This window comes from Callithrix jacchus, chromosome 21, assembly GCF_049354715.1.
Source record: "Callithrix jacchus isolate 240 chromosome 21, calJac240_pri, whole genome shotgun sequence".
Lineage (NCBI taxonomy): Eukaryota > Metazoa > Chordata > Mammalia > Primates > Cebidae > Callithrix > Callithrix jacchus.
The window spans coordinates 5,152,012-5,164,087 of NC_133522.1; the positions used below are offsets into that span (position 1 = coordinate 5,152,012).

Sequence of the window (12,076 nt, forward strand, 5' to 3'; positions counted from 1 at the left end):
GTTTCTTTAACATTTACTGGTCTCCACATAACTATGCCCCCGACCCTGACTGTAATAACCTTTCCTCTTTCACCCACGCATTCTCAACTTAGGGAGTTTTACCTAAGGAAGCCTTTCCACCCAGTTCATATCCTCCACCATTCTCTGATATTATTATTAATAAATGTTACTGATTGGATGTGTACAATGTTCACTTTGCACGTTTATATCATAGAATCATCACACCAACCTTGAGAGAGGCAGCTCTTACTCCTATTTTAGCGGTTAACTGAGGATTTTAGAGATTTGGCAACTTACCCGAGGTCACATGGCTGGTAGGCGGAAGTATCTGATCAAAATCAGACTGACTTTAAGGCCTAACAGGAGTGATTCCCAAAGTGTGAGACCTTTGTACTACAGCACAGAGCTACACAAGGGTGCAGGAAAGAAAATTTTACCCCAACCCTCAACTAGTGCAAGTGGCCCTGACCTCCCTGAAACCCTCGTCTCTAACAATGAAATCAGCTTGTCATATCCTGCCTATAGAGGCAGCTGCAACAGACCAACTCTTGAAGGGTCTGCTAAGGCTGCTCAGGCTGGTGCTTCCTAGGCCTGAGAAAGCAAAGCTGTGTATTAATAAAATACACAGCTTTATTAGTTAATTACTCTAATTTATTAATATAATACACAGCTTTATTAGTTAATTACTCTAATTTATTAATATAATACACAGCTTTATTAGTTAATTACTCTAATTTATTAATATAATACACAGCTTTATTAGTTAATTACTCTAACATTAATAAAATACACAGCTTTATTAGTTTCTCTAAGTAATAAAATACACAGCTTTATTAATTACTCTAATTTATTAATAAAATACACAGGTTTATTAGTTAATTACTCTAATTTATTAATATAATACACAGCTTTATTAGTTAATTACTCTATTAATATAATACACAGCTTTATTAGTTAATTACTCTAATTTATTAATAAAATACACAGCTTTATTAGTTAATTACTCTAACTTATTAATATAATACACAGCTTTATTAGTTAATTACTCTAATTAATATAATACACAGCTTTATTAGTTAATTACTCTAATTTATTAATAAAATACACGGCTTTATTAGTTAATTACTCTAATTTATTAATACACAGCTTTATTAGTTAATTACTCTAATTTATTAATAAAATACACAGCTTTATTACTCTAATTTATTAATACACAGCTTTATTAGTTACTCTAATTTATTAATAAAATACACAGCTTTATTAGTTAATTACTCTAACTTATTAATATAAAACACAGCTTTATTAGTTACTCTAATTTATTAATACACAGCTTTATTAGTTAATTACTCTAATTTATTAATATATACACAGCTTTATTAATTACTCTAATTTATAATACACAGCTTTATTAGTTAATTACTCTAACTTACTAATATAATACACAGCTTTATTAGTTAATTACTCTGATTTATTAATATAATACACAGCTTTATTAGTTAATTACTCTAATTTATTAATAAAATACACAGCTTTATTAATTACTCTTATTAACATAACACACAGCTTTATTAGTTAATTACTCTAATTTATTAATACACAGCTTTATTAGTTAATTACTCTTATTAACATAACACAGCTTTATTAGTTAATTACTCTAATTTATTAATACACAGCTTTATTAGTTAATTACTCTAATTTATTAATAAAATACACAGCTTTATTAGTTAATTACTCTAATTTATTAATGTAATACACAGGTTTATTAGTTAATTACTCTAACTTATTAATATAATACACAGCTTTATTAGTGAATTACTCTAACTTATTAATATAACACACAGCTTTATTAGTTAATTACTCTAATTTATTAATATAATACATAGCTTTATTAATTACCCTAATTTATTAATATTATACACAGCTTTATTAGTTAATTACTCTATTAATATAATACACAGCTTTATTAATTACTCTAATTTATTAATATAATACACAGCTTTATTAATTACTCTATTAATATAATATACAGCTTTATTAGTTAATTACTCTAATTTATTAATATAATACACAGCTTTATTAATTACTCTAATTTATTAATATAATACACAGCTTTATTAGTTGATTACTCTAACTTATTAATAAAATACACAGCTTTATTAGTTAATTACTCTAACTTATAACACACAGCTTTACTATTAATATAATACACACACCTGCCGCTGTCTTTCATTCTTCTCACATCACACACACACACACATACACACACACTCTCACACTCACACACACCCTCCCATGCCTGCACTGGGTGGGTGGCTACCCTGGGTCTGGAGGGAAAGTGGCTTCCAAATCCAAAGCTTTGATGGATGGGCAAGTAGTCTAACAGGTGGCAGAGGGAACGTACATAAGAAGACTCTAGAAAACAGTGGCCAGGTACCACACTCCAGGCCTTCTCCCAAGATTCACAATTAGTCAGAAGCTGCTCCAGTCGCTGGTGTTCCGGGTGAGAAGTGCAAACACCTCAGTACCAGCAGAAACGGAGACACACGAGGTCAGTGACCTGCAAATTTGCTAGTACATCACTGATACCATTTTGAAAAACACATTTTAGGTTGACATTAAAATCCTCACCATATGTTTAAAGGATGCAATTCCCAGCATACTGTACAAACTGGCATTTTAAAATACAAATTACACTGCTTTTAAAAATGTGGCCAGTGGAACCTAAATATCAGAACGAGTTTGATACCCACCACAATCCATTTAAAAATTCATAGACTGACTCATCTTTAATAGGTGGAAATTTTATGCTGCTCATTTTCTGCTTTGATTTACATTCTACTTTATATAACTTTATCCTAATATATTTTCATACCTGAAACCTTTTTTATCACCCTATCATACTTCTCTAGCACCACATATACATATGCGTATGTACTAAACTTGTTTTTCCTGTGGTCTTAAATTTCTGAATGTTAAAAGAGTAACTTCTGGATTCAGGGATCAATAATATTATTAGTACAAAACTGATCAAAACAACTTATAAATGTAAAAGTAAAACTGGTAAGAAACGGATATTTTAATGAAATGAGCTTTTGTTTTCATGTATCCATGAATAAATATTACTTCTTACTATAATAAAATGAGTCAGGACTCAACATAATTTTTATGCACATTTTGTGTTTTTATAACTGAGAAAAACTTTCAGTTAAATGAATGGATGAGAATGAAATATATTGTGTTACAGCAATGCTTCTTACTTGGAATTATTTTAGAGTTACATCCCCAAATCACTTAGCGACCTATCATCACAAATATTTTAAATGAGTTGTTAGCTGACATCTCAATCAGGGCTCCTTTACTTTTATTGAAAGCCAAACCTGGAAACCACCTGACTTGTCAGAGAATCTGTTAGGTCATTTGCTTTCTCACACTGACACCCCAATAGTTTCTGGCACATGGAGGTTTTGAATACCTGGAGGGATGCAGTACAGAAGCCAGAATAGTGCAAGAATGCCGTTTTTTGTAAACAGGGTGACAGAAAATTGGAGAAAGGCAGGTTGGGAAAGGACAATATGTACCCCCTTACATAGAGAGGGGCAGAGTAATTTTCTGAAAGAGAATACATGAAAGCTGAGGATCTGAAAACTGACGGCTGTCCCTTACCTGAGCCTACATACCCCTTGGAAAGCCTTTCTGTATCTCACTCATTGTTGCTCCTCCCTCTGCTATGGTAAGTCTGCTTTGTCTTCTTTTTCTTTAGAAACATGGTCTCACTCTGTCACCCAGGCTGGAGTGTGGTGGTACAATCATGGCTCACTGAAGCCTCGACCTCCTGGACTCAAGCAATCCTCCTACCTCAGTCTCCTGAGTAGCTGGACCTATAGGTATGCACCACCACACCCAGCTAATTTTTTATTTTTTGTAGAGATAGGTCTTGCTATATTGGCCATGCTGGTCTTGAAATCCTGTCTTCAAGTGATCCTCCCTGCCTTGGTCTCCCAAAGTGCTAGAATTACAGGCGTGAGCCATTGTATATTATCTTGTCAAAATTCATTCATTCTCTAAAAATACACCATATATCGACCATATGCTAGACACATCTATTTACTGACAATGAAATAAAATTAGCTTATATTTAAATTCCTAAGGAACAAAAGAAAAATATTAAAACTGATGAAAAAACTATTAAGCAAATCTGGACAGATGGTACACAGGAATAACCGAACTCTAAGAAACAGCTGATGAAGCTAAGCTAATACATCACACTGTGTGTCAGCCTGACTGCTGACCCATTTCTCTCACTTGTTTATATGGGAACCTTGACTTACTCTTCTCTGTCTCCTTGGCTTAGTGCCTGGGGCCTAAATCCCGGAGTAAATTAATAAAATTAGAGTTTGATTTACGGCTCTCCAAACTACTTATTATTTTAACAAAATCAAAGCATTAAAAAATGAAAAGCTAGTTAAAATCTTGCAAAATTGTGTAACATATTTGGATAATGTTTGAGAGTATAATTTTCACTCAACTTTTCTGTGACTTTATTCTTTTCTCCTACTATTCTACTCTCCACCCTACCTTCAAAAGATCATTTAATCCAGAAGTTGTTAAACACAATATAACTCTGTGGAATTACAGAACCTATGTAAATTTCCATACCTAAGAGAAATTCCTTGATTTAGTGCTATTTTTATCCACTAGAGGGCGCTCGCTCAACCATTTTGAAAAAGTTGTTTGGAAATGAAATATAAATCAATTTTATGGAAATGCACCAAATATGTTTTTGAGTCATTTTATTTTTATTCTTCAGAGAGGCTAATGAAGAGCCTATGGCTTCCTATTCTATTTTGGCAATGGCTATTCCTTGCATCTCACAGAAGGGCAATTTGTGTCCAGATCTGTTACTCACTACACCTCAAACAGGAACTCCTTTGAGTTTCTGGTGGGGCATCAAGGGCTACAACTCCCGAACATAAGGAGCCTTTCATACCATGGGGTCTGTGCATGTGCTTGGAAGGAGCGACTCTTCAACAAGGCTAGCTTTTACTGGCAGTGATGTATGACAGTTTGCACAGGGGGGACACTCCCAGAGCCTTGGTCATGTACATATGACTGATTGACCTTATAGCTTTTAGTCACAAGCCTTTCTGAAGGTTAACACCGGTGGTCCACAGCCCTCAACATAAATCACATCATTAGATTATCTTTCTAAATAGGACCCCCCAAAAAAATGCCCTTGACTTTCCCTGGAACTAGACTCTACAAGTACATTATGCCTTACAAACAAGCAGTTAAGAAACGAAATATTTCATTCTGTTCTTATTTCCCCATACCATCTTCTACTCTCAGATTACTTCCTAAGCTGAGAAGCCTTTATTTTGCCAATGGCAAATTTAATGCTTGTTTATGTAAAACTTAAATCACAACAAAAACCCAATAATATGGTAGATGAAGCAGAAGGTACAGCTAATTAAATGGCATTGCGGTTCCCTGCTCATATTGTTTAGGGTCAAGAAATGCTATATGACTTTCTGAGTACACTAAGTAGAAAAATAAGTACACTAAGTAGAAAAACGAGGAGCCAGACTGCTATAAAGTCTACAGAAAAAAAATACCTCTTAAAATCTTGTCCTTTTTTTTAAATTATATCCCAGATATGAGACAGCATAGAAAAAGGATGAGCGGTGGGAGTTCTTGTCAGCCAAGCTAGGCTCAAGTCTCAGCTCCGCCACTTACTAGCTGAGTGAACTTTGGCGAGTTAAACTCCTACGGGTTTGCTCTGAGAATCACATAAATCAGCATGTCTGGCAGATAGTAAGCATGTAATAAACGTTCAGTTATTTGCATATTCTATTTGAGTACCTTTGTATACTGAAAACCTCATGAATTCATTACATAACTTTTTCTGTTTTTATCTCTGTGACAGAAAATATCCATTTGAAAATCTACGTTTGAAATAAAACCAACAAATATAAATGGCTTGCACAATATAGCATTTACCAATTTCTAAAACAGCTTAATTGTCCTAAAATTATCTGAGAATCACCTCAGCCTTTGTGATTTTTATTAGCCAAAACTTAATTTCTTTGTTTTCAAAAATGCTTAGAACGGTCATTTGTAAAGGAGAAATGCCTACGGTTGATGAAGAAGAAAATGGGTAGGCCAACCATCTGAAAGATCAGTCTGGATTCAGTTACAGATATTATCTGCAGCCATGTCACTTTTCTCCCTCACACAACATGCGGAGGGCTTTCGCCCTAACTTCATGAACAGCACCTTCTCCCCTCAGCCTAGAAGGTCTAGTTCTTTTTGTCAAAGTAGCTCCTGTAAGTCACCGAGACCCAGAGACCCAGCTCCCCCTCAGGCCTCGGCTGGCACCCTCAGGCTTTGTTAGACACTTTGATGGCAGTATTTACAAATCCGTTTATATGGTTGTAACCACACCCAGCTCCCCACCCCGCTCATAAACACTAACTAGACTGCATGTAAACTGGACATGTGGACTGTCTTGCCCTTTGTATTCCAGAGAGCATGATACAGTGTATCAGGCACTCTGTCAAGAACCCGTACAGTGATCCACTCATCAACAGCAGCTTACCAAACATACAAATCACGTTTCTCCTACTTCCATGCATTAAGCATTTCTTTTCATAGTATAAATAATTTTGTGTGTATATGCATGTGTTCAAAACATACCCAGCCATAGACATAGGAAAGAACTATGATTACCCAATGAAGTGTACCTTTGCCTAAGATAAAGCGGCGCTGGCTTGAAAGATTTGTTGTGTTATCTTCTAAATTTCAGAAACCAAATAATCCGAATTTTATGATTTTCTTTTACAGTATAATTAATTTTGTCAAACTAATGGGCATTCCTATTTCAAGGATAAAAGCGACTGCTCAAAGCAAAGGCAGCGCAATGTGTGAGGCTTTCTTTCTCCCCTCTCCATTATGCCATGATTCAGTCTACCTCCTCCAAGCCGTTCCTCTCTATAACCGTGGTGGGAAAGGACACCCAGGCTTCGATTCCTTTGCCTTTTACCCTCACGGCAACCCTCCCACAGAAAGGAGGAGTATATATCGTTCTTTGTTCCATCATAAAGCATCGAGATGAATTATACTAACCTTACCGTAGTCCAGGCATCTCCGAGTTCTTTAGAATACTGGTTTTCAAAGTGATCCAACACAACTTTGCAAATCTGTTTTGCAAGCTTCCCTTCTGATTTTCCCTTCAGCTATGACAATAAGAAGAGGCTGCTGACACACACTGATATTATTACACATTTATTGAACTTCAACATTAGCAAAAGTTTTTTTTTTCAAGACAAGAACACTTTCTTTGGATAATTACTAGTTCTTAAAATGGGAGCAATACCTTACAAGTACCAAAACTGTACATTACCTACTTATCGAAAAAGCAAGGTTTTTCCAAATAATTATTTTCCAAATGTGAAGTAAAGGCTAAAAGAGACTCTACCGGGGCTGAGTAAACTGTCAAAAGGAACACATTAACTGTAAAAAGTCATTGTAGGGGCTGGGCTGGTGGCTCACACCTGTAATCCCAGGACTTTGGGAGGCGGAGGTGGGAAAATCACATGAGGTCAGGAGTTCAAGGCCGGCCTGGCCAACATGGGAGTCCCCCATCTCTACTAAAAATACAACAATTAGCCGGGAGTGGTGGCAGGCGCTTGTAATCGCAGCTACTCAGGAAGCTGAGGTAGGAGGATCGCTTGAACTCGGAAGGTGGAGGTTGCAGTGAGCCGCGATTTTGCGGGGAAGAGGCGAGAGGATTATTTCCCTGTTCAAGACGGGACTGGGAAACATACCAAGGCCCAGTCTCTACAAAAGGAAAAAAAAAAAACAAAAACAAAAACGAGCCAGGTGGTGGCCCGCTCCTGCAGTCCCAGCTACCAGCAAGGCCGAGGCTGGAGGATCGCTGACCCAGGAGTTCAAGGTTGCAGTGAGCTAAGACCCAGCCGCTGCACTCCGGCTCGAGGGACAGAGCAGACCTTGTCTCTCAACGACACTGAAAAGTCACCGTGGGTGACCTCAAGATAACGGGGTGAAAGGCATCTGCGAACTCTGTAAACCTAAATTTCCTTGTGCGACCTCCTTGCCAGTGTCATTTACTCCCCCCAGGAAACGTGTATTCAACGTCTAAGCTCCCGGGGTACAGCCATGACGCAGAGAACAAACCCCAGCCTGCCAAGGGCTCCAAGTCTGCGAGCTGCGCCGCAGGGACCCGGCATCGCGGCACTTAGCGTTATTCCAGGCCTTGCCGGGAAAGACAGAGAAACGCTGATGCCGCCAGGGGGCGATCACAGGCGATGTCCCCGATCCAGCACCCTCCCTCGCCCCCTGGCCGCGTACAGAAGCGTCTCATTAGAGAGGCACCCAGCCGGGCCCCAGGCCTCACCGGGGTCAGCATGGTCCCGCTGAGAGCTTTCAGACAAGAGGTGGACGCGAACCGGCATCAAAGAGCCTCCAGGGAACCGGAAGAACAGCCTGACTTCCGCAGGCAGCCACTTTCACTCTCACAGTGCCTCTGCAAGTTATCGCGAGATACTGATTTGCCCGCGCTGTAGAAATCTCGTCGAAGAGGCTGAGGTCCCGCGGGAGATTCACGCGCGGTGACTTCCGGTTGCTGGTAAAGGCGGATACCTCCCGGGACGCGGAGGCCGCGGGTCAGGGCAAAGGCGAGTTTAGCTACTTGGATTGCTGGGCGGAGCTTTGGGCGTCCCGACCTTAGGAAGTCACGTATCCGCGCGCCTGTGGCCCCAGCTTCTGCGGATGCTGAGGTGGGAGGACTGCTCGAGCGCGGGTTTGGGGTGCAGGGAGCCGTGGTCGCGCCACTGTACGGCAGCCTCGGCGACAGAGTGAGGCCGCGTCTCAAAAGAAATACAAAGATAGTCACATATTGTGCTGAACGGCCTATGTGTGCATAGGCTCAGTGAAACAATGAGTTTTGGGCTTGTTATTATTATTTATTTTTATAAAGACGGGGTTTCACCATGTTGGTCTTGAACTCCCGACCGACCTCGGGTGATCCGCCCGCCTTGGCCTCCAAAGTGCTTGCATTACAGGCGTGAGCCACCACGCCCGGCCATGTGTTGTGTGATGACTGCTTTAAACTATTCTCAAAGCGAAACTAGTTAGGATCTAATCTACCAAATCTGATGACCCCCGTTAGCCTAGACATGCAGTACCCAAGGATAAAAGGGTGGAATATAATGAAAAAGAAATCAAGTCGGCCGGGCGCGGTGGCCCACGCCTGTAATCCCAGCACTTTGGGAGGCCGAGGCGGGTGGATCACGAGGTCAAGAGATCGAGACTATCCTGGTCAACATGGTGAAACCCCGTCTCTACTAAAAATACAAAAAATTAGCTGGGCATGGTGGCCACGCCTGTAATCTCAGCTACTCAGGAGGCTGAGGCAGGAGAATTGCCTGAACCAGGAGGCGGAGGTTGCGGTGAGCCGAGATCGCGCCATTGCACTCCAGCCTGGGTAACAAGGGCGAAACTCTGTCTCAAAAAAAAAAGAAATTAAGTGATGCTTTTCCCCAAACCTGGCCCCTGAGGATAATCTCCTTCTTTTAATGGGGAGTGTTAAATGATGAAACTGAATGCACAGGTAAAACGGTTAGCACAGTGATTAGGAAATAGCAAATGTTAGCTGCTGCTATTATTTTCACTGCTGTGCTCATTGTGATTTTTATCGCGTTGACACCAAATGCATGAAGACAAAAAGGACCCGCCACTCTAGCCTCCCCCAACTTTAGCAAGGAGCAACGTTTAATGGTTCTAGAAGGAAGGTGTTTATTACGCCTGTGTTGATAGGAATAGCAGTTAATTTACTATTTCGGTGTTAGGCTTCAGGTAGCACTCATTTGTAGCAACAATTAGCAGTTAGAAAAAAATCAGTTTGATATGGTCCCTGATATTTAATAAACATAAACTTTTGATGCCTCTTGATGCTCATATCGGTATAGGTACGTGCTATAGGTACAAGTCTTATATTCATGTAAAATATGTCTTTCCCACTAATCTGACTTGAAGCTTAATATATTTATTTAAACAAGTTTCCAAGTCACCTAAAAATGCATATTATTAGAATTTAGTCTTGGTACAAAAGACCATAAGGTATTCAGGAGTGAAATGATGGCATCTCTTGGATGCTGCCTGTTTAATGTTTGTGGAAAAGTCACTCTACTTCTCAGCCTCTGTATTTTTTATAATTTCACAAATTTATGTTTTATAAATATGCATTTATATATTTTATATAATTTATTTTTCTATGCTTATTCCAGAATGTTGCAATTATTGAATTAATACACTCGTATTGTCTTTGCAATGTGGACATGTGAAATAATTTGAAGAAGGGACTTTCACGCCAATCTTGGCCACCTAGTGAGCGGGCCAGGAGGTGTTCATTACTATCATGGTTCGTTTGCTAACTGCATCGTCGCAGTGTCCCAAAACATGGGTATCGGCAAGAAGGGGGACCTGCCCTGGCCGCCACTCAGAAATGAATTCAGGTATTTCCAGAGAATGACCACAACCTCCTCGATAGAAGGTAAACAGAATCTGGTGATTACGGGTAGGAAGACCTGGTTCTCCATTCCTGAGAAGAATCGACCTTTAAAGGATAGAATTAATTTCGTTCTCAGTAGAGAACTCCAGGAACCTCCACAAGGAGCTCATTTTCTTGCCAGAAGTCTGGATGATGCATTAAACCTTACTGAACAACCGGAATTAGCAAATAAAGTAGATATGATTTGGATAGTTGGTGGCAGTTCTGTTTATAAGGAAGCCATGAATCGCCCAGGCCACCTTAAACTATTTGTGACAAGAATCATGCAGGACTTTGAAAGTGACACATTTTTTCCAGAAATTGATTTGGAGAAATAGAAACTTCTGCCAGAATACCCAGGCGTTCTCTCTGATGTCCAGGAGGAGAAAGGCATTAAGTACAAATTTGAAGTATATGAGAAGAACGATTAATATGAAAGTGTTTTCCGGTTTAAGTTGTGTTCCCCCTCCCTTTGAAAAAAGTATGTGTTTTTATGTTAGAAAAAAAGATTTTGTTGACTTTAGATCTATTGATAATTATTTCTAAGCAACATGTTATTTCCCACTAATCTTGAATATATCAGATACCATTTATGAAATATTCTTGCTGTAACTAAATGCCTCTCCAAGACCCAGACTGAGTTGCCAGCACCTGCTACAGTGAGCTGCCATTCCACACCCGTCACGTGTGGCACTCTTGCCAGTCCTTGACATTGCTGGGCTTTTCAGATGTTGGTAGAAGTTATTAAAGATGAAGATGAGCACACCCTTCAACTGAGCAGTTTCACTAGTGGGAAATATCAAATATTTCCTACGTGTACATCCAGAGGTTCGTAGACAAGTGTTTCAGTGAAAAATTGAAAACGACCTGGAAGTCCAGTGATGGGAAAATGAGTCTTTTTCTGTCTTAGATTGGGGAACCCAAAGCAGATTCCAAGACTGAAATTTCAGTGAAAGTAGTTCATTTGCTAGGTCATACCAGAAATCATCAGCTGAGGTATTGCTAAATGGAACTGAGAAGGTAAGAAAACCAGTTTAAAGGGTTGGTTAGGCAATCATTAATTCTAGGGCAGAAAGCCAGTGAGCAGGTTCTCATTGGTAACAAGCTCCATACTGCTGAGATAGCAGGGAAACGGAGGGGAGAAAGCTGGAATATTGATCCCCACTCCTTGGTGGTCAGCTCCCTGTCCTGTGTGTGGGCAGAAGGTACTCCAGCTGCTCTATAGCAAGTCCCAGGTGTTTGCAGTAAGAAGCTGCTGGAATGCACGGGGACAGTGAATGTCAAACACTCAAAGCAATTCCATGTGTAAGTAGTTAAGCTCCTCATACCTTTTTTATTTTTTTGACAAAGTTTACCTCTAGTTGCCCAGGCATAGAGCAATGGCGCGACATCTGCTCACTGCAACCTCTGCCTTCCCGGGTTCAAGCGATTCTCCTGCCTTAGGCTCCGGGGTGACTGAGACTACAGACGCACGCCACCAAGCCCGGCTGATTTTGTATTTTTGGTGGG

The 12,076-nt window shown here is 39.5% G+C and overlaps 2 protein-coding genes across 4 annotated transcripts in view; one reads left to right on the forward strand and one right to left on the reverse strand.

Annotated features, from left to right (window-relative positions):
* Positions 1-8,533, reverse strand: part of NSUN3 (NOP2/Sun RNA methyltransferase 3) — a 70,314-nt gene extending 61,781 nt beyond the window's left edge. For 2 of the 3 annotated variants that reach the window (XM_008986434.5, XM_008986437.5), the window contains exons 1-2: positions 8,414-8,533; positions 7,123-7,232 (exon numbers count right to left, since the gene is read on the reverse strand). In XM_008986434.5, the coding sequence (XP_008984682.3) occupies positions 7,123-7,232; positions 8,414-8,425 (122 nt within the window). In that variant the 5' untranslated portion in view covers positions 8,426-8,533. The remainder of the gene's footprint in view (positions 1-7,122; positions 7,233-8,413) is intronic. The other variant, XM_035282815.3, reaches the window with a different exon arrangement.
* A 78-nt stretch (positions 8,534-8,611) lies between these two features.
* Positions 8,612-11,330, forward strand: DHFR2 (dihydrofolate reductase 2). The gene is made up of 2 exons (XM_008986433.5): positions 8,612-8,795; positions 10,305-11,330. Exon 2 carries the CDS (start codon positions 10,477-10,479, stop codon positions 10,903-10,905), a length of 429 nt encoding a protein of 142 aa, XP_008984681.3. The 5' UTR covers positions 8,612-8,795; positions 10,305-10,476; the 3' UTR covers positions 10,906-11,330.
* Positions 11,331-12,076: the final 746 nt, after the last annotated feature.

What these genes read in the sequence shown, in the direction of transcription:
- DHFR2 (XM_008986433.5), top strand. Translation starts at nt 10,477, where the DNA reads ATGGGTATCGGCAAGAAGGGGGACCTGCCCTGGCCGCCACTCAGAAAT.